This window comes from Eptatretus burgeri, chromosome 4 (assembly GCF_056783735.1).
Source record: "Eptatretus burgeri isolate ZD-2024b chromosome 4, Ebu_testis_v1, whole genome shotgun sequence".
Classification (NCBI taxonomy): domain Eukaryota; kingdom Metazoa; phylum Chordata; class Myxini; order Myxiniformes; family Myxinidae; genus Eptatretus; species Eptatretus burgeri.
This window is the reverse complement of record NC_140964.1, coordinates 38580855-38604699: the sequence shown is the minus strand read 5'-3', so window position 1 is coordinate 38604699 and position 23845 is coordinate 38580855. Positions and strand designations below refer to the sequence as shown.

Sequence of the window (23845 nt, the reverse complement as noted above, 5' to 3'; positions counted from 1 at the left end):
AAATTTGAAATCACAGCGGGCTCAAATTGTTGAAGCGCAAGTGAACATCCCAGACAGAGAACCAAGGGGAGATGCAATCATCATTGATGGCTCAGCACTTATCAATGCCCTAGCTCCACGCACTTCAAAGATATTTGATGACTATGCGAAAGAAGACATCATCCCAAAGGTGGAATCCTATGGTGCCAGGTACGAGAGGGTGGACGTAGTGTTTGATGTGTACAAGAAGTCAAGTCTGAAGTCCAAGGCAAGGTCGAAAAGGGGGCAAGGAATCAGAAGAAGAGTGACAGGAACCAGTAAGACCCCAAGTAACTGGAGAAGCTTTCTTCGAGATGACAGCAACATGACTGAGCTGTTTCACTTGCTTGCGGAAAAGATGTGTGAAGCACAGACGACAAGCACAGTCATTGTCACAAAAGGAGAAGATGCAATTAGCAACACAAGGAAGTCACTGGATGCTGTGTCTCCATGTTGTCATGAAGAAGCTGACACTCGAATATTTGTACACGCCAGGGATGCAACGACGGATGGTAGCAAGTCCATTATCATTAAGGCTAATGACACGGACGTACTAGTCATAGCAATATCTGTACTGCCATCCTTACAGGAACTAGGTCTTGAGAACATGTGGATTGCCTTTGGCCAAGGAGCCAAGACACGATGGATTCCAGTCCATGAGGTAGTTTCTGCAATAGGGCCTGAGAAAGCTCAAGGGATCCCATACTTCCATGCGTTCACTGGATGCGACGTCGTGTCTGCCTTCCGCGGTAAAGGGAAGAAAACTGCATGGCAGACTTGGAACGTCCTTGATGATGTTTCTGAAACATTCACCAATCTCAGCCAGCATCCAACATTGATTCGTGATCTTGACTTTTTTGAAGTTTTTTTTTTTTCTTCAAATTTTTCAAAATTTGGATTTTCAAATGGCCAATCAGGCAGATTTGATTAGAATCCCAAGGAGAACAAATGTGCCAAATTTGATGCTTGTATCATCATTTGCACGATTCCTCTCAAAAGTTGCTGTTATCTGCCCCACTATGTAGTACCATCTTGTTTACCCTGTGTACCCCGTCCTATCCCTCTCACTTCTACAGGTCTCCTATTGTCCTTGTTCCCCACTATTTTGTGCTTCCCTCTCCCACCTCTCTTGTGTCCTGCCTTGTTATATGTTTCTGTGCATTAGCTCTTACACGAGCCTCGACTTGGTATACAAAGAAAAAATAAAAAATAAAAAATAAAAACTACAAAGTTTGTAATTTGTCAAATAATAAAATATACCAAACATTCATAAACACTTTGCAATGTTTTTAATAATTTCAATCGGACTAAAGTTCACAAGAAATGGGGCCTTTGACGATGCACAATGGGCACACAACTCAGCAAGCAACAGTGATGAAAATTCCAACATCGGAGGACAAACTGAAGCCGAGGGTGTTGTGCATCTTGGGTGGATGTAATAAAGTGTCATGAAAAACAAACAAACGAACAAGCAGTCATAGACTGGTACTTACGAAATCCTCAACTTGACCTCTGACCTTGTCTAATAAAAGCTGTCTCTAGAGAAGGTAGCGACGCAAACCAGAAGTTTCTACGATGATTCTGTACCAAACCCTCAAAAATCGAATGTTTGACCTCACTGTGACCTTGACCTTTGACCGATTTTGACCAAAATCTAATCAGCGCTAGCCATCACCTTCCTGAATCACGTGGTGTAATTTGACATTGGTAGCTTCTTCCGTTCTCGAGTTACCGTGCCTACAAACAAACACAAACAAACACACAAACACACAAACAGATGACGGAAGTCATCAATATACTTACGAAATCTAATGATTTCGTAAGTAAAAGACAAAAGAGACGATTTGTATTTCATGCATCAGGGTTAAATGTCGGGCCATCAGAAAGTTCAAGTTCAAGAGAAAGTTCAAGGCGATGCGGGGCACAGAGTTTGCCTTCGTCGACAAATCTGACATCATTTAATGTTCTGCAAAGTGGTGAATTAAATAACTCCATGAGATATGATTTGATAACTGAAATAGCAAAAAGCTTTCTATCCCAAATGCCAGCAAACTTATTTCAGTTAAACTCACCTTCCCACGAATGTGTTCTTGTGAAGTGCTCTGCAGAAGCTTGACATCCTCTGAGACGGTGATCTCATTTCTTCCCGGGGTGCCGATGCGTCGAGTCAGGAGCAATGTATTTGACTCGGGGTGTCTTCTCAAGGTCCAACCATCCCCGACATTCTTACTTTCCCAGTTGAAGTGAAGACAGGTTGCCAGTTCAGAGGGCTTTCTGGAATTTGGTGGGGATGAGGAAATTTATACATAAAGGATGATGGACAAGGCAATGATTTAAACATGGTCGCCCATTAAAAGAAGGCAAATTATAAAAGAGACAGATTTGAGATCAATATGATGAATTACGAATGGTTCACCTATCCAACAAAATCTGCAAGTCAATGTGACTCCGACTTTGGGCGATCTCAGCCGGTGTTAACCCATCAACTCCAGGCCTCGTGAGGTCTTTTCGGCTGGCAGGAAAGGTGAGTAGGGTAGCTGCAAACCGGGATAGGCCTCGCTGGGCAGCAACATGCAGTGGAGAGTCGTGTGGCATTTGCAGGTCTTCTGTGGTGTGGAGGATTAAAAGATAAAACTTATGAGCACACTTAGTTGAAGTGAAAAAAAGGATCAATCTGTATTAACCACTAAGCTGTCTTAATTGTTCTGTATTAACCACTAATCTGTATTAACCACTAATCTGTATTAACCACTAAGCTGTATTAACCACGAAGCTGTATTAACCACTAAGCTGTATTAACCACTAATCTGTATTAACCACTAAGCTGTATTAACCACTAATCTGTATTAACCACTAAGCTGTATTAACCACGAAGCTGTATTAACCACTAAGCTGTATTAACCACTAAGCTGTATTAACCACTAATCTGTATTAACCACTAAGCTGTATTAACCACTAAGCTGTCCCAGCTTAATTGTTTTTAGATTAAAACTTATGTTGATGCAGTGCCAGCAAAGGGGGCTGTTGGTCCGAAGGGATATTAGGTCTGTGAATGAGATGTCTCAAAAACGTTGCGGACATATTCAGACGAAATTTGGTGGACAGGTTGGGTGTCTCCCAAGGATGAAATGATTCGATTTTGGTGAAGATTGGAAGTGGATACGAGAATGAATTTTTTTTTTCAGTGATTCTTCACCATTGAGAACTGGGGCCAAAAACGATATTTCAAATAGTTATGGATGAGTAATGACAAAAATTGCTGGGCGAGTTGGGTAGGTGACATGAAGAAACCGATTAGATTTTGGTTCAGGTGCGGATGCAGATCCGGCCTATCAGTGGGATACAAAAACATAAACTGTTCAGCGTGATGGAGGTATACAATCTACAGAGTGACGTTCTAGTTGTCCATGTTTAATGTATGGATCAAGTGTCCGGCTTACTCAAATAAGAACATTCCTGATCTATGTGACTGCATAAATCACTGCTGCAAGCCTCGATGGGGTAATGGCTAGATCGTCTGCTCTGAGTCTGGGAGGTTGGTGGTTAAGAACCTCAGCTAGGTCATGACAATGACATATATATATATATATATATATATATATATATATATATATATATATATATATATATATATATATATATATATATATATATATATATATATATATATATATATATTGTTTTGATTATAATTAACTTCGACCTTCCAAATGAATTGTTGGCTCTATTCCATGAATGCACAGCAAAGTTACCTTTTGTCACAAACATAAATGAGGGTATATATCAAAAGATTTCACCTCCCCCCACCCCCTTTTCCTTTTTCTCCTCTCCTTTCCCTTCCTTCTGTTTCTATACATTAAGGAATACCAGCGGACCAGCAAAACCCGGTACACATGTTAGTCCTTTTTTATGTAGTTTCGAGTCGGTGTCACACTGTTCCCCCAATAATGGGTGAGTTTTATCATGCCATTGGTACAGATGTCATGCTTTTCTCTTTGAAACATTTTGAAAGTGGAAAAAAAAAACGTTTTGACTTCGTCATATATTATAATAAAATACATAATGAGGGGTAAATATATTTCGGTCTCAAGGACATGCACGGCAAAGAGAAGAGGTCACGTCAGTGCACTTTTACATGAATTCAAGGACATGAGTGGACAATGTACAAATCAAAAGAGCAATTGTGATCCGAATCCAGGTTCTCAGTATCACGAGCCACGGATACATATATGGGAGCAGCAAACAGGCCAACCCAGCAAAGTTGTTCCAAGTCATATCTGACAAACAGCAAATTTAAAGGTCAAACTCTCATGATCCAATTCATGGCATTAGACTCCGTCAATACTGAGAAACACGGAGGTATGATTTTGTTCAGACTGCAAGCAAAACAAACATCAGTGAATGAGTACAACAGTAATGCAACGATAATGACGGTGTGGATATTTCGATAAAGCCACCTGCTTGGGAAGTGGGGGTGGGTGGTAAAGAATCAGGAGGGGAGTGGTCACAATCACGTCTAGCAATAACACGACGGGTGCTCCTTATGTTCTAAGAACGAGATATTCACAATAACCCAAGACACACCCTTTATTTATTTCTTTTTCAATGTACAACGATGTATAATTGGTAAGAAAATACATATGTGTGTGTGTATATATATATATATATAATTTTTTATACATGCAACTTGTTAAACTCATTTGGAGTGTCTTGGACTCGATAATATGGCTGACGTCTTGTTTGTTGAAGAGTTTTCACAGTCCAATTATAGAACATTCTATTCCATTGCATGTTGTTGTCTTGGTTTCACAACACGGGCCTGACTTCCTGGCCTTGAACCTGTATGGCCAGTAAAACTAGTTTAATCGTCAAGCTACCAGACCTTTATGACAGCATCAGTCATGTGACTCACGACAGTCAATGATTTCAAACTACTGCCGTCTGCGAGGGTGTCTTTTGGGATCTGCAGTCAGCACCACAATGGATTCACATCGTGATCTTGTGGAGCAAATGGGGTTAATCTCACTCAACATGCCTGACCTCTATACATATTTCAATGCCCCTTCATATGGTTGTGGGGAGAGCTTACAATTTAATTATTATTGTACATGCTCTGCTATTGGTTGGACATGACAATTTGGAATAGCAAATAAGCGAGAATACTACACAGTACAGCAATAAACAATAACCCATTTTGTAACATTTGTAGTGGTATGCATTGTGCATTCAATGATGACATTATTAATCCGTACACAATACTACCATTGAATCAATTGTTAACAATCCGCAGCGAATAATATGTAATCTGACGGCATGGTGCAGAAGGTGGCGTACTTATCTTTGAGCTGTCTGGCCTGGGTTTGATTCCTGACCCGACTATAAACTGGTGCTTCGCAGGCTGGATTGTGCATCACAAAGTGCACCATCACTCAGATGGATGTTAAGCTGAGTGTCACATCTGCTAGCATTAGTTGGTGAACGTTAAATAGCCAATGATGCCTTTTGTGAAGAGCGGGCGAGTTATCATCGACATCCAGGAGAAATTATAAATTCCTGTCACCTTCAGTCGAGTGTCAGGCCTAACTCGCCGGATGGTGAAAGACTTGGGCCAAAACTTTACTTGGCTGATCTGACAAGAATGTGGGGAGAGTTTGAACCGCTAAAGTATGAGTCGTGTTGTCGTAGTAGTGGTAGTCATAAATGCATAATGATCCCTTATATCATCAACTATTCCAAAACTGCTATAGGATCCACAATGGAATATTCCTGAAGAATGATGTAATCTTGGATACTTTCCCGACACAGCTGTCACAACAATGTAGATGCCCAGTACGGAGCATACTGGGTGGTTCGGCCGAGGTCACATTTGCCACGGCGGCCGTGGGGTCTCCAAAATCTACGGCCACTAGCAATTATACGGCGGCCGCAGTATTTCCACGGTCACACAATGTAGCAGCCACATATGTTTTTATTTTTCGGGGAGCCGCACGGCGTATTTATAAATTGTGGAGACCGAAAACGTGGGGTTGCCGTACGGTCTTTGATTTGATGTCGCACGGGTGTTCCTGCCGCGGCCATAGAATTTTCAAGGCAGACGCAAGGCGACCGCAGGGGGACCGCAGGGGGGCCCTAAGGCGAACGTGCGGCCAGACGGACGGTAACGAATGTGTTAATTAATTTATTTTTTTTACCAATTTTTTTTTTCAGCTTGTCGAATTCTCCAGCAAACGTATAAATGAAAAAAAGTTATAACTCCACATTATAATTCCACAGCGACCTTACGGCCTGTAAAATATAGCCATACGGCGTAGGGCCACCCTGAGGCCACCTCAGAAACTCTGCGGCCGCCGCACGTTTCTGTCAATTCAGAGAGCGTACGGCCGCCGTATCCTTGCCGTAGAGCAAATGTGACGTAGGCCTTAGGTACAAATAAAGGAAGTTTCGCCCCTCCCCCCTCCCCGAACCTGACCAAGATGATTTATTTCAGTTTCGAAAATAAAAATTTGTGTGATTAAAATAAAATTACATGCATTTTATGTTTGTTTATTTTATTACCTCCGACACCGAAGGTGGAGGTTATGTTTTCATCCCCTTTCTTTCTGTCTGTTTGTTTGTTTGTTTTACTTGTTTTTTTGGATGCAGGACATCTCAAAAAGTTGTGGACAGGTTGGGTGTGTCACGAGGACAAATTGACTCGATTTTGGTGAAGATACAAATCCGGATCTGGATACGAGAATTATTTAATTTTTAAAGTGATTCTTCACCATTGAGAGAAAGGGTCAAAAACGATATAGTACTGTATAGCATGATATTTCAAAAATGTATTGGGCCTGATATGTTCCCGTGGATCAGGCATTACGTGGCATAAGTATGCGCTCTACCGAGAGCCCTTCTAGTTTATTTTATGCAAAGATAAATTTATCGACAATACTCGGTACTTTGTTTGTGTGATGAGGCATTTCACATCACCAATACAATAAACCTTGCATGAAAATAAGGTAGCCCTAATTCCATGTTGGTCACAAGGAGGGTATGCAAAAACCAAGCAACAGGGAACAATGGGTGAAAGCGGACTAAACAACAATTAGGTGTGATCACGGAAATTTAGCAAAGGAGAATTGAAATGTCAGTGGTAAAAAACACTCACAAGGTGATGAGTACAACTAAAGATTGCACAGCAAGTTTATCAAAAGAGAAAGTGTTACAAAGGAAGGGAGATAAGCAGACGGCTTGGACTTGGTGTGCCTCAAAGTGGGTTAATCAGGAAATGTACGTGGCTTTGCAGAGCTACAGGATGGAAGGTAGAAAGTTAAATTCTTACTGTAGTTCATCATTTTGCTTACGGCGTTGCATGTTCGTGATTAGATTATGCATGCAAATTGAACAAAGATTTCTGCAATTCGATTTGATGAAATAAAAAACACCAAAATATGCCTTTGGTTGCATTTCGAAAGAGCAGACCTTCACTCGCTGGGCAATCAAGAAGATTGGTGACATCCCACATCCCAGCCAGGTGGCCAATAGCTGCGGCAAGTCTCCGATCCAGCCACTGGAGCTTGTCAGGGTCCTGCAGGTCTGGTTCATGAAGTATAATGCTCCAGTCTGGTATTACTCCATTGCCAAAAGCCGCACCCACGAGACCCGGAATAGCTGTACACAAAGTATCCTCGAAGTAGCAAAGCGACGTTGTGCCCAGATATTGAGTTTCAAAGGTAGTGGTGCACACATAAAGGCTCAGATCCACAGTCTCACAGCGGTGGTGACCTGGGGGAGGCAACGACTCAAATGTGAACTACTTCAGAAAGTTCCAATGCTGTGTGTCATCGATTCATTATTTTCCACCCTGACAGCTCTCTTAATATTCAATGATCTTTAGAGCCTGAAACAGCCATTGTGGAACAAGAAGTGGTTTCTGGGTTGTTCGAATAAGCTCCGTGGTGTCATCACAATGTTCCCAACCAGCATGTCTTTGATTTATCAAATCATTATATAGTGTAAATTTTCAGATGAAGGATGTATGATTAACTGATGAATGTTTTTAAATGTTAAATCAAAAATTAAATTTGTTGTTTATAATTACGAGTTAAAATTTTTCATTTCTTTCTTTCAACAGATAAAAGATTTTACCAACTTTAAGCCACTGTCACACCTTGACGATTTAGCCAGCGTATGCCGACGTATGAAAAATTTGTCTAAAATGCTGGCACACGTCGAATACGTTATGGGTAAGTTTTGTATACGTTAACAGCACGCTGGCATACGTCGTAGTACGCCGAGCACGTCGACAAATTTTAACATGCTCAAAATTTTCGACGCATGCCAGGGTATGACTCACACATTCCGCATACGCTTGGCCATAAGTTGTAGGTACGTTACGCGATCGTTGACACACGTTACTTGTAAGTTACTCATAAGTCGAAACACGTCGAGGTAATGTTTAGCATACCCGAAACTTATTTCTAACCTATGAGTAACGTGTTGTAGGCACGTTACGCGATCGTTGACACACGTTACTTGTAAGTTCCTCATAAGTCGAAACACGTCGAGGTAATGTTTAGCGTCAGTGTGTCCAGACTCCATGTTTTTTTTTGTTTTTGTTTTTTCTTCGGTATGACGTTGATGTTGACACTTCGAATTCTAGTGCGGTTATAATATAATATAATTAATAGGCTGCCGCTCAACGATTTAAATCATAACCGCACTAGAAATTGAAGAGTCAACATCACCGTCATGCCGAAGAAAAAAAATAATAATAAAAAAACCATGGAGTCTGGAACACTGACGGGTTCCTCCTGTGTCCCACATCCCATCCCATTTTTATATACCAATTCCCCTAAACGTTGCCAATACCCCATTATACGGTAGCTGTAAGTTAGTAACACGTTCAGTAAGTTTTGTGGTCATCCGGAAGACGTCAAATACGTCTACATACGTCCGTATGCGTTGGAGATACGTTACACATAGGTTCAAAGCACGTTACTCATCGGTTAGAAATAAGTTTCGGGTACGCTAAACATTACCTCGACGTGTTTCGACTTATGAGTAACTTACAAGTAACGTGTGTGGACGTGTGTCAACGATCGTATAACGTGCCTACAACTTATGGCCAGCGTATGCAGAACGTGTGCGTCATACACTGGCATACGTCGAAAAATTTTCAGCATGCTTAAAATTTGTCGACGTACTCGGCGTACTACGACGTATGCCAGCGTGCTTCAGCGTGCTCTTAACGTATACAAAACTTATCCACAACGTAGTCGACATGTGCCAGCATATTCAGCAAATTTTTCATACGTCGGCTTACACTGGCTAAAACGTCAAGGTGTGACAGCGGCCTGACACTTTGATGTCGAGTGCGGTTATGATTTGAATCATCAAGCTGCAGCCTTTTAACAGGCTACACCACGTGATCGTCGGCGATACGCTGCCGCGCTATGCATAAGTTAGACTATCGTTGGGCATAGGTTGTGAACGCCGACAACACACTAAGCATTCGTTGGTACAAGTTATCTATATGTTATCGAAACGTTCTGTGTACGTTACTAATACGTTATGCATATGTCCAACTCGTTATGAATACGCACAAAACTGAAAAAAAAACATAGTTCAGCGTACGCCAGCGTTTTACATACATTTTGATACGTTGCCATACGCTGGCTAAAATGTCAAGGTGTGACAGCGGCTTAAGCAGAGTAAATATGACATTATAACCAAACAAATGACAGAAAGAATATGAGATTACATTTTCTTTGATTTTTGTTTTTTCAAGATGTTTGTGCAGAAATAAATATGAGAAGAGAAAAAAAAAAACATTAGAGAATGAATTCTCAAATTTGCTCATTCGTGAACGATACGCAGCTCACAAATATTCCCAAAAAATGACTGGTACAAAATATATTAACAAATAATATAAACAACAGCGGTTTATTAAAATGGCAAGTTATTGAGTCGGCCTCTTGCAATCCCAATGATGCTGGTCACATGAGGAAGGCTGCATAATCCAGGTGAACGGACAATGCAAAATGATGGCGTGTGCCTGGAAATTTGGCTGCACAAAGCAGCAGCTGAAATAATAATGGTGATAAAACATAACGTGATGTTTATGAAGGAAGAAGCAGGAATTATTTGATACTTGTGATACATTACTATGGGTTCAGCGATAAATATTGATGTTTCCAAATCTATACGACCAGAGAGATGCTTGTCGTCTGTGTCTGTGTGTCACCATTTTTCTCAGAGATTGTCAAACAGATCTTCGTCAAACTTGCAGAGGTCCATCGGTGAGTGCCGGGGAATGTTTAAGGGAAAGAAAAGTTTTAACTTTTGAAAAGAGAAGTTGGATTTACTTGGATTTTTTTTCATAATCTCTCTATATTGCCTAAGCCTTTGTAGCTTTGTGAAAGTTTAATATTAAATAATCCCCAACCCCATTCCTTAGTGGGTGTAGGGAAGTATTTTAGGCCCCCACCAAAAAATAGGAAAAAACAAAATTTGATTTCTTCAAAAGATCAACAGGATGAGAACAGCACCGGGCAAAGGGCTGGCAGAATGGGTGGGTACCCCTACTAGTGTAGAAGCCATAAATACGATGTCATGTGGGCACTGTTGTGCAAATTCAAACAACGCCTAAATATCAGGGTGTGGGTTCTCTCTCGTTCTCTCTCTCTCGTTCTCTCTCTCTCGTTCTCTCTCTCTCTCGTTCTCTCTCTCTCGTTCTCTCTCTCTCGTTCTCTCTCTCTCGTTCTCTCTCTCTCGTTCTCTCTCTCTCTCTCTCTCTCTCTCTCTCTCTCTCTCTCTCTCTCTCTCTCTCTCTCTCTCTCTCTCTCTCTCTCTCTCTCTCTCTCTCTCTCTCTCTCTCTCTCTCTCTCTCCCTCTCTCTCTCTCTCCCTCTCTCTCTCTCTCCCTCTCTCTCTCTCTCTCTCTCTCTCTCTCCCTTCTTACAACTTGCCCTTTAACGAAGTCCTTCCCCTGGGTGTAAACACGCGTCTATCCAGCTCTCCCACCCTTAGACTGCAGTTGAGGGCAAAAATGGCCTGGCAAGACCAACACGTACGGCCACGCCGTGGTTTCTGTTCGCAATAGTATAGCCAGGCGATTGTCTTCTTGCAACGGTTGACCAAAAGCCACAACAATGCCAGTGAAGCCCAAACAATGATGTTGCTAAATTAAGAAGTCTCCAGGTACACTATTTCCTTTCGCAATTCCTTCGCATTGTGCAAGAGTCTCCAATTCTCAGTGGAATTAAGCAGAGCCTGAATACCATGTGCTGCAGCACAGAGAATGCTGAAGCACCATCATAAGAAACAAATTGAACAAAAGTCATGTGATGTTTAAACTACATCTTTTGGAATGCTTATATAAATGGTAATGAGAGATTGCAGTACAACAGCAAAATGACAATGGAAGGTGATCATATGTGGCAGAACAAATGCCTGCATAGGTGTGGCACCATATGTTGCAATCCCTGCCAACAATAAGTCTGAGTGAAGCCATGTGGGGGAGTATGCAACCACCTCTGCAATCCAGTTTGTGTACACACTCAACCAAACTGTGCACACACTGTACGGTGTTCATACTCTGCACTCAATATAACGTGCTTACTCAAAACCCACTGTGTTCAATCCAAAGGTGCACAAGAGGAAAACTTCAAAGTTGTTTTCTCACATTCGTGCCAAGTCCAATGCATTATGAAAGGATGTTGGCGGTTTGGTATGCTGTATTCCAATGAGTCAGAACTTATAAAGCAGTGCTGTTTTCAGAATTGTTTTTTTATTTAATTCAAGAATGCTTTTTGAATTCCTCTTCCTTTTGATATTTCTGTGTTGTGTTCATTTGAACTCCGTGCGAAAGTGGTTCATTCCTATGTCCTTGTACGAGTAGAAAAAGGCCTGGCAGGATGGCCTAGAGGTACGCACACTCTCCTCTGAGCTGTTGAGCCTGGGCTTGTACCTCGGCCCAGCTCTCAACTGTCACGCCGGTGTTTCATCGGCAAGGGGATCCATCACTGTGTGTGCCCGTCCCTCGGATGGACGTTCAACTGGGTGTCCCGTCTGCCAGCATTAGTCGGTGGATGTTAAGATCAACTCGGTATCCTTTGTGAAGCGGAGGCAAGCTTTCGCCAACAACCTGAAAAAATTCCAAATTCCTGCTCTGTTTCAGTGCCACAGGTGCGCTCCTCACAATGGTGCAACCAGCAGCCACATGGTGCATATGAAATGATGTTGATGAGTAGGAAAAAAGAAAAAAAAGCAACACAAGTTTGAAGTGCTCTTTCGATCAATGTCACTCAAACCAACTTACTCTGTGCATGGAGACAGGACCACACGGTGCTGGAGGTGGACGAGCGTCATGTCCGGCTGTGAGCGGATCCCACAACGATCAGAAGACCATCGATGAATGAGAGATCCTAATTGCGCTTTGCAGATTTACTTCATCAAAGCCTTTATAATGTCTTCATGAGGTTCCTGGCCTTGGCCAGATTAACTTGTTTTCCTGACATCCAAATTAAAACCACAATTGAAATTTCAGATATCGAAAATCATCGCTGGTGTATCAAGGACGCGTTGAGTTATCCAGAGAGGTTCCGTTTAAAGAAGCCAGTGATTTATTCCATAATCAGACGAGAGAGCCAATTGTGGCTGCGGAGTCTCTTAAGTACTTCGAGTTTGACATCTATTGAGAATTTGATTGCTTTGCCTAACAGTAAAACGAGCCTAAGACATATCAGAAGTGAATGCTCGTTTAATTAAAATACAACCAAAAATTACACAACTTGGATTTCCCACACAATGTCCTCGTGCAACAGAAAGGGGTAGCAAAGTATCTAGGTACTGTTGTGCTTGTTTCATGTCGGATTTGCTGTCACAGCAAATCAAATCAGATTACAAACTGCTGGGACAGTCCTACAGAGGCAGAATATTCACCTACACAATGCAGTAGCTCACCATATCAGCGAAATGCACCTGCGGCTGCAACTCCAAGAAAGTACTGATAAAGCTGTTTGGTCGAGTGTAAAAAGTGTTCTGTTGTTGTATTTTCACTGGAACAGAGCACTACTCACCAGGTACAACTGTGAAGGCACAATGTTCTCCACACCTCTCTGCTGTCAGCACATGACGTTGCTCTGAGCCTTGGAGCACGAAAAACAGGTCCTCGGCGGGCAGGCAGCCTTCTCGCAGCGTCACAGTAACGAGAACCTCGCCCTAGAACATCGCACGGACAGTCAATCACAAGAATCGTGAAAAACGAGCCCCCAAATTTACACGGCATTCAACACTGCACCTTCTCGACGGGTACGTCATGTAACATTGTTGATGTCATTTTACACCCACAAATGATAAATATTATTTCCATTGCAGGTCGTGACAAGCAGATGCAATTATAAGCCATCTGCAATTCAAATTGAAAAAAAAGACGAGAGGAAGGATGAGGAAGAAGTGGGAGTGAATTAATTGGAAGGTAGGCTGGGGGCAAGGAGAATGAAGGGAGGGGAATGAGTTCAGCCTCCAACTGGTTTGGGGGTCAACAAGTCTACCAGATTGGTGAACATGCGTCGCCGCTCTGTTGATGCAATTCAAGTCATGTATACTTAGATGTCAGTCAAAACATGGGGTACATCATATTATTGAGACGATAAGTAGTTAAAAACAAGTACTCATAATGCTTTCCCACACCCATTGTTGCAAAAACAAATACTGATGGCAACTATCATCTATATACAATTCCAGCAATCTCTGTGTGTCTGTGTGTCTGTGACCGCTGTTTCTCAACAACCACTAGTCCGATCTAATTGAAAACCGCCAGGTGTATTGCTGGGGACCTGAGTATGTGCCTTTTCAAGGTTTGATATTAATCGGACAAGTGGTTCCCAAGTTATGGCCATTTATTTACCAAACCAATGACAGGACACGTTGCTGCGTAGGCATGGCCGATGGGGAAGAGATCCTCAGTTTCCAATGACAGGACATGTTGCTTGGCGTTTTAAACCCACAGTATCTATCTTCTATCTATAATTCCAGAAATCTCTGTTTGTTTGCCTTTTCAAGGTTTGAAATTAATCGGACAAGTGGTTCCCAAGTTATGGCCAAGTAAGAGCGCGTTCCCCATTACGGGTTACAACGTACGGACTTCCAGATAGTGATGATTTACTGTATTCTAATAATTTATCGATTTCTTATGCGCATTTATAGATAGACACAATGCCCCAATCCAGTCGTTGCTTATGAGAGCGAAGGAATGGCCTGTGTGTTTGTTTGATAGTTTTTTTGGGGTTTTTTTTATTTTGCACGCACGACCACGCACATACGGGCACGCAAGAGCAAAGGAACGGTCTGTGTGGTTGTTGTTTCTGGCACGCGGTTTGAAAGTTTTGGTTTTTTTTTTGCACGTACGGCCACGCACGTACGGCCACTCACATACGGGCACGCACTAGTATCTGTAAAATACCACAACAAATACATCGCACACTTCCCAGCTGACACCAAAGTCGAAGAAGACTTGTCTCTTCAAAGGTTTAAAGGTCATCCCATTCCCTTGAGGTTCTTCCTATTCCTCAAGCATGGTGGTTTTGCACACCCAAAGGCTTCTGTCATTCACATGATATATGATCCTGTAAATCATTGCCTCCTGTGCCTGGATCTGGATTCCACCTATGCAAAACTATGACCTGAATCCACAGCTCCAAGGAGCCAAATGTGATCAGACCTTTATGGAATTATGGAACTTGTTAATGGGAATGTTAACAGTGTGGCAGTCTTGTTGTCATTGGGTGTGAGATTCTAAAGGTCTGCAACCACAAATATTGTTAACTTTTAATTTTTTTTTTTTAATAATAATGGGCTGGCAGGAAAGTCGAGAGATCGGCACATGAGTCTGAGCAGTCTAACCTGGGTTTGAATTTTGACCCAGCTATAAACTGTCACCTGATGTGTTGCATGCAACCTTAAGCTGCACTGTCAGAAGGCCATTACACCAGTGGTTCCATCTGCCAGCACTGGTCATTGGACGACGTTACATATCACACGGTGCCTTTCACAGAATGGAGGCAAGTTATCGCTTGAACCCTGAACAAATGATGAGTTCCTGCCATTTTCAGTCGAGTATCCCATGACAGAATGGTGATCTGCTCAGGATTGGTTCAAGCCTTGAAACGTTTCTCAAGTTGTCGTAAACGCCTCTTTGCTCTGTCAAGAGGATAGACCTCCATAGATTTATAAGGGGATTTTCAAGGTTGAGTAACAAAGATCAAAAAAGAGGGGTCAACGACACAGGAAGCATCATAGACAACCACCCAAAAGAAGCAGTGGAAATAGTAACAGGGATAGAGGTAAAGACTTTAAAGGATGGAGGTAAAGTTTTGGAGATTTTTTTTTTCTTTACAATAGACGTTTTTAATGAGAAAGGCAAAATGGCTGTAATACAAGTCCAATTTAAATCTTGACTCAGCATAATGCTTCGCGACTCCATAACAGCAAGAATAGCAAATCAGAAAACCTTTCATTTGTGAATAAACAAAGATGGATAAATAAGAAGTGGAAATTTGGATATGAGTAAAGGGAGGAAAAAGGAACAAGAGAAACGAAACAGAAGGAAGACTACAAAGCGTTTTACAAACCTCACACTTATCATGAGGGTTCAAGGGCCAAGTTAGTATTCATTTGCATAGATGATTGAACAAACAGGTCGAGAGACCGCCCTTGTGAATACAATCCATAGATAGAAACACTTATGACACATACTCCAGGGATGGTGCACCACAAAGTGCCGGGTTTTGGGAAGGTGCTGGCATTGCCTTTCTTACCAGCCCACATATTAACGACCAAAGTAGTGGAACTCTGGACTTAGAGTGCAAAGATCAAGATATATATATTGCTCAACACAACCTTGCATCAAAGGCTCGTGTACTGTAGATATGGCAAGCTTGATATCTCGATGGTTGAAATTAGATGAAGGGTATCCGTTTGTTGGAGCTGGTTAGCTACCTTAGATGTATATCAGTATGACTCGCCTCAGAGCTGCCAAGCCTGTGTTTAAATCTAGGCCGTGTTATCCTGATGTTTCGCATGCGGCGAGGCATGAATGTGTGTGATGTCCTTCAGATAGATGTTACACCGGGAATCTCGTCTACCAGTATTAGCTGGTGGATGTTAAAGATCCCACGGTGTGCCTTTCATGAAAAGTAGGCGAGCGATCGCTGGCACCCTGAACAAATTTCAACTTCTAGCCCTGACTGACAGCTGAGAAGACAATAGCAAAGCACCCAGCATAACACTTGCCAAGAAATAAAACCACAAAGAGTAAATTACTATACATCTCAATCTCTCATCATCAGTATGTTGAAATACCTTAGCATGTTGTATCCTCATGATGGTATTAAAAGTCTGTTTGTGTTATACACACCAACTGAGATGTCAAACTAAAATCAGGTCAAAAGTGCAATGAATGGCGAGCGTCCTTGTGATAAATCATCGTTTTACATTAATTCCCAAAAAATGAGTTTACAGTTAATCATAAAAAGTTTAAACGAATGCCTTTTAGACAAACTTCATTTTCACTTAGTAAAAGTTAGCAATCTGAATGTTGCTTTCATGACGACTCCTTTCCTTGATATATTTTATTCCGTGTGAAATAATTATTGTTTACGGTCACAATGGAGTTGTTTCAGTGGTTACTTTATTTCACACAAGTGTTTTGATTTTTGATTTTTTTTTTCCCCCACCGTTTAAACAACACTCCGCTAGAAAATGAACCATGGCTCCAACCGACGACAGGAACACAAAGTTTATGTTGAAGATCAGGCCAGAAAAAGCATCAGTACAATGAATCAAACACAAAGCAAAACAAGCTCGGAGACTAGCTTGGCGCTTCATAATTCCTTTAATCAAGACAGGAATTCCGGTTCGACCTTCTCGTACCGTCATTGTAAACGCATGGCATAACATCGGCCATGAGCATTTGCCTCTTCCCTTGATAGTTTTTTTACTTTAAGGAAGAGGTAATAAGAAAACATTTCACCACTATTTTTTAAAGTACGAACAACAGTATTATTATTATTATTATTAATAATAATAATAATAATCAGTTTACATCACCACTTCCAATATACCAACTATTTTGAATGATATATATTTATATATTTGTGTTTGATAAAATGGGAGGGGTCAGAGAAAGAGAGCGAGAAGGGTGAGATATTCATGGTTGAATGATTATATTTATATTTACAGACACGCAGATTCATGGTTGATAAAATGCGACCTGCTTCTACATTTATGGTCCTGTGCTTCGCATATTTGCAGTTAATTAATTTTTTCTCGCATTTTTGTGTTTTTTGAGGGCATTTTTGTGTTGTCTCGCAGGTATTTTCGCGGTTTCACAGTTTTTTGTGGGCATATTCACGGTTTCACGGTTTTCTTCACGTTTTCATGGCTTTTGCAGGCGTATCCATGGTTTTTCATAGATTTTCACGGGATTTTTGATTTTCTCAGATGGATCATGAACCGCCAGGAACCTATCCCCCCTTTTCCATTGAAACAAAGCCCTGTTATTTGCGGATTCAACATTTGCGTGTGTGTGTGTGTGTGTGTGTGTGTGTGTGTGTGTGTGTGTGTGTGTGTGTGTGTGTGTCAATGTGTGTCTCCTCCATAACTCCAAAACCATGAAACCTATCAGCCTGAAACTTTGTATGTATACTAAAGGAACTCCACGGAAGTGCAGGAGTGAAAATTGGGTGTTTGGGTTAATTAAAACACCTCTTTTGAAGATTATTAAAGTCCTTATTTAATTAAATCCTTTATCAGGAACATCCTCAACCACCTTGCTCTGTGGGGTCTGAAGGCGTATCCTGCGTTATCTCGCTGGGGTCTGAAGCCACCATGTTTTTTGGCCTGCTCAGCCGTGCCTCGACTTGGAATAGGCCGGAACAATTTCTTGACAATAGTATTTTTTCACTTTCCTCACTCATATTATCGAATGCCTGTTCATCATGGCTATGAATCGCTGGAAACATCGCTGCTGTCAGTGCTATAGTTTTCAAATTAGGAACTTGGAGCGATTTTATGCATTATATGACACCATTTTCCAGAATCTACTCTCACGGACTAATTAAAGTACATCATCGAAAAATTATTTCGGCTTTGGGAATCACATATCGTCCGGACTAAATAAGTGTCGGAATCTGGAGTGAAATCTTATAATTTAAGGAAATAACGAGTCTCGTAACTCAGCCGATGTACAGTGCCTATAGAAAGTCTACACTCCATTTCAAAATTTTCACCTTTTGTTGCTATATAGCTTGGGATTAAATTGCATTAAATCAGACTTTTTCCACCTTTATTTACACATCGTAACTCACAACTTTCAAGGGAAAAACAAATTCGACAGATTTCAGAAAATGTATTTAAAATACAAAACTAGAATATCATGCATGGATAAGTGTAATAGCAATTGTAAATTAGCTCAGATGTAGCCAATCACCTTCAAAATCACACACCAACTTAATTGGCCTCCACCTGTGTTAAATTGTAGTGATTCTCATTATTTCAGATTAAAATCAGCTGTTCCTGTAAGGTTCTTCTGCTGGGTGGTACAATTCAGAGCAAAGACTCAACCATGGGGACCAAGGAGCTTTCAAAAGACCACTGGGATAAAGTTGTGGAAAGGCACAGATCAGGGGGTGGGTATAAAAACATTCAAAATGCCTTGGATATCCCTAGGAGCACAGTCAAGACAATCATTAAGAAGTGGAAGGCGTATGGTACCACCAAGACCACACCTAGATCAGGCCGCCCCTCCAAACTGGATGATCAAGCAAGGAGGATACTGATGAGAGAGCCCAACAAGAGGTCAATGGAAACTTTGAAAGAGCTACATGCTGTTCTGGCAAAAACTGGTCACTGTGTGCATGACAACAATATCCCAAGCACTCCACAAGTCTGGCCTGTATGGTACGGTGGCACAAAGGAAGCCATTCCTCAGAAAAGCCCACTGTTTCAGGTATGCAAAAAAACACTCCAGAGATTCTGAAGCCATGTGGCAAAGATTTTGTGGGCTGATGGAACCAAGATGGAACTTTATGGCCGAAATGCAAAAGTGTTATATTTGGCGTAAACCTCAACACTGCACATCACCCAAAGAACACCATCCTTATTGTGAAGCATGATGGTGTCAGCATCATGTTATGGGCATGTTTCTCATCAGCAAGGACTGGGGCACTTTGCCAGGATAGAAGGGAAAATGGATGGAGCACAATTCAGAAAAAATCCTCGAGTAAAACCTGCTAGCCTCTGAAACAAAGCTGAAATTCGGACAGAAGTTCACCTTTCTACATGACAATGACCCGAAGTACACAGCCAGAGATACACTGGAGTGGCTGAGGAACAAAAAGATAAATGTCCTTGAGTAGCCCAGTCAGAGCTCCGACCTAAATCCAATTAAAAATCTGTGGCACGACTTGAGGATTGCTGTCCATCAATGCTCCACACACAACTTGACTGAGCTTGAACAGTTTTGTGCAGAAGAATTGGAAAATATTGCCTAATCAAGGTGTGCAAATAGTGGAGACCTATCCCAACAGACTCACAGCTGTAATTGCTGTCAAAGGTGCTTCAACCAAGTATTAACTCAGGAGGGTGGACACTTATCCGAACAAGATATTCTACTTTTGTATTTTCAATAAATTTTCTGAAATTTGTGGAATTTGTTTTTGGAAGTTGTGGGTTACGGTGTGTAAATAAAAGTGGAAAAAAAATCTGGTTTGATGCAATTAAATTCCAGGCGATAAGGCAACAAAAGGTGAAAAATTTGAAAGGGAGTGAGGACTTTCCATAGCCATTGTACATATTTGCTTTAAGTAAGCAATGCTATGAAAAATGCTAGTAAGGCCGAAGTCACATTTGCCACGGCGGCCGTGGGCTCCACAAAATCTACGGCCACTAGCAATTATAGGGCGCCGCAGTATTTCCACGGTCACACAATGTAGCAGTCACATATGTTTTTATTTTTCGGGGAGCCGCACGGCGTATTTATAAATTGTGGAGACCGAAAACGTGGGGGTGCCATACGGTCTTTGATTTGATGTCGCACGGTGACCTTAGGGCGTTCCTGCGGCGGCCATAGAATTTTCAAGGCAGACGCAGGGTAGCCTCAAGGTGACCGCAAGGTGACCGCAGGGGGACCACAGGGGGGCCCGAAGGCGAACGTGCGGCCAGATGGACGGTAACGAGTGGGTTCTTTTTTCTTTCTTTTTTTTATTACCAGTTCTTTTGTTTCGGCTTGTCGAATTGCTACGGCGAACGTAGAAATGAAAAAAGTTATAACTCTGCGCTATAATTCCACGGCGACCCCTACGGCCTGTAAAAGATAGCCAAATGGCGTAGGGCCACCCTGAGGCCACCGCAGAAACTCTGCTGCCGCCGCACGTTTCTGTCAATTCAGAGGGTGTACGGCTGCTGTATCCTCACAGTAGAGCAAATGTGACTTAGGCCTAAGCAATGCTCATATACATAAGAAAATGTGAAATTGCCAAAGCATTAAATGAACTTTTTCTTCTGTTTGGAGAACTATATTGAGTGAACAAAATATTTCAGAATGTGCCAAAATTAACCAGCTTCATTGAGCTGGTTTCATTGAGTGCAATGGAAATTAATTAATTAATTCAGTGCAACAAAAATAATAGAGCAGCGGGATCGATGCGAAGGCAACGTGCCTGGTTTCCCCATGGGGAATATCTGGAGTTAGAAAGGCAAAATGAATTAAATTAAAGAACGAATTAAAAGAAAGAAAGAACAAACGATTAACATAACGGGAGGATTATGGTGAGTGAAGCAACAGATTAAGGTGAGAAAAGCAACTTTGAAACATTTCCACTCAATTTTTTTTGTCAGCAATGCATTTCCCTTTTAATACATTTTAAAAATCAATGGGATTTTGAAGTTCCATTAAAACAATGTTTTTGAAGTTCCATTTAAATGGCGCCGCTCTCCCCCCCAGCCCCCTCGTTCTCGCTCTCTTCCTTGCTCTCGCCCTTCTTCCCCCCTTCCTTGCTCCCCCCTTAAACTCCCCCACTCCTCCTCATTCCCTCCTCTCTCCCACATCCTCCTTACTCCCAACCCCCTTCCCAGAGTGTATAGCGACATTTGGTGAGGCGTCGCTCCCCTCACCACCACCTTCCTTGCTCTTCACCCCTCTTCCAAGCTCTCACATTCCTCCCTCCTCCTTCCCCTCCCCCTTTCTTATATATCTCTCTCGCTCTCTCCACTTCCTCTCCCCCCCCCTTCCCTCTCTCCTCCTTCTCTCCTCTCTCGCTCACTCTCCCCTCTCCTCTTTTCCTCCCTTCCCTCTTCTCTCTCCCTCCCTCTTTCCTCTCCCCTCCCTCTTTCCTCTCTCCCTCCCCCTCTCCTCTCTCCCTCCCTCTTTCCTCTCTCCCTCCCCCTCTCCTCTATCACTCCCTCTCTCCTCTCTCCCTCCCATCCCAACCTCCTTTCTCCCCCTCTTCTTTCACCCTCCTCTCTCCTTCCTACCCCTCCCCTCCCTCCACATCTTCCCTCTTCTTCCTTCCCTTCTCTCACCTCTCTCCCTCCACTTCTTCCATCCATCCCTTTCCTCCCCCTCCCTCCTTTCTCCTCCCCCTTCAGCTTCTCCTCCTCTCTCCCTCCCCTCCTTCACCCCCTCCTCACCTCCCCTCCCTCCTCCTCCTCCTCCCCTTCCCTCCCTCACCTCCTCCTCCCCTTCCCTCCCTCCCCTTTCCTCCCCTTCCCTCCCTCTCTCATCTCTCCCTTCTCTATCCTCCTCCCACTGAATATTTCCGTCAGCAAAACGACTGATTGTATTTGCGAGAATATACAGTTTATATGTACATATGTCAGGGTCAGGTCAGGCAGGTCAGTATATATATATATATATATATATATATATATATATATATATATATATATATATATATATATATATATATATATATATATATATATATATATATATATATATACATACATACATACTAGGTGAATGCACCCGACGTTGCCCGGGTTCTTTTTGAATGAATTCAATCTCCTGTACATCGGTCTGACATGAGCCCAGTACCAGTTCCCTATTGGGCCACGGCAGTCATAGCCTAAGGGTGTTGGTGAGGGGGAAACACCCCCCCCCCCAGCCAAGGGGCCTCACCACCTTGCCTATAACCTTCCCGGGACCTGTCCCAACATTTTATGTTTCAGAGGTTTCCTCCTATCTTTCACCGTTCAGGAGATTAGCGCGTGCAGACAAACAAACAAACAAACAAGCCGGTAGGCGGCGATGGGTCGCCGAGCATGGAAACTATAAGATATAGAGCAAAATGGATGTCATATAGCGGAAAGGGAATCACCTTAAGATTATGCATATCAAATCTCAACCAGTTCCATCGACTGAGAACTACTCGGTATCCATTTGAATGAAAAGTACCGAAAATCCGGTTTGAAATCGGAAATCCCCAAAGTCCGAGGGGGTGCTGTGGGTGAACAAAGATCTAAATCGAAAATCCGGCTCGATTGTTTGTACACAATATATTCCAGACGATTAGTGTGAATTTTCATGACCATTCGACCATAACCCTCGGAGGAGTAGCATTTGGCGCGAAGGCACCTCCAGCTCTCGCATATTATCGATTTTTGCACAAATTGACCTTTGACCCCTGACCTAAGCGAAATCGCTCAATATGTCCTGAGGAAAAGTTGTAGTACTCATTGAGTACCATGAGCCTGCAAAGTTTGATTCATATCGATGCACTCACCTGGTCGCTAGGGGCCTTCAATTTTCGCGCATACCCTAATTGTAGGGGGCGCTACGGGTAAAGTATTCCATATATCACAAAAACCGGAATATATTTGATAGAGCATCACCTGTAGATGAGGCATGCCAAATTTCATAACACTACGTGGGATAATGGCTTTCGGAATTGATTTTGCGTGAACGGTACCGATTTTGAAGGTTTTTCGGTTGTTGCAAGGGAACCAAAGCGTCCCAAGCAACCATCACAATTTCCAAAGCACTAGGTCATAAGATGTACCTACCACCCGAGTTTGGTCAAAATCCGCCCACGTTTACTGCCAATTATGCTGATGACAAACGAACAAACATCCAAACAAACAGACAGAATTGCTGACAATAAGGATCACCTATTTTGGCGACACAACAAACAAAAACTTCAATATATATATATATATATATATATATATATATATATATATATATATATATATATATATATATATATATATATATATATATATATATATATATACATATACATATATACATATATATATATATATATATATATATACATATACACATATATACATATATATATATATATATATATATATATATATATACATATATATATATATATACATATATATATATATATATATATATATATACATATATATATATATATACATATATATATATATATATATATATATATATATATATATATATATATATATACATATACAGTAAGGCCTCGCTTTTCGCAAGGGTTGCGTTTCTGGAAAACCTTATGATAAGCGAAACTGTGTTAAACAAAACATATTTTCCCATAGAAACCAATGTGTTAAAGGGGGGATGTGTTTTTGGCTCGGAATTTTTTGGACATAAACACAAATAAACAAAACACACTCCTCGAGTCGTGGAGACTTACCCCGAGGCTGGAGGAACGGAGTTGATTGCGGTGGACAAGTCACACTTGAGGAGTGGCAGAATCGTCCCCCTCTTCACTTGACACTGTACTGTCACTTTCTTCACCAGCAGGAATGGTCTCTTGGCAGCTGGTTGAAGGAGCATCCTG

General features: G+C 41.8%; 1 protein-coding gene across 4 annotated transcripts in view; it reads right to left on the bottom strand.

Annotated features, from left to right (window-relative positions):
• Positions 1 to 23845, bottom strand: part of LOC147027841 (rho guanine nucleotide exchange factor 18-like) — a 242726-nt gene that overhangs the window by 178139 nt on the left and 40742 nt on the right. For 3 of the 4 annotated variants that reach the window (XM_085877505.1, XM_085877507.1, XM_085877506.1), the window contains 4 exons: positions 13079 to 13220; positions 7480 to 7782; positions 2435 to 2624; positions 2091 to 2292 (listed from right to left, as the gene is read on the bottom strand). In XM_085877505.1, coding sequence (XP_085733631.1) covers positions 2091 to 2292; positions 2435 to 2624; positions 7480 to 7782; positions 13079 to 13220 — 837 coding nt within the window. The remainder of the gene's footprint in view (positions 1 to 2090; positions 2293 to 2434; positions 2625 to 7479; positions 7783 to 13078; positions 13221 to 23845) is intronic. The other variant, XM_085877509.1, reaches the window with a different exon arrangement.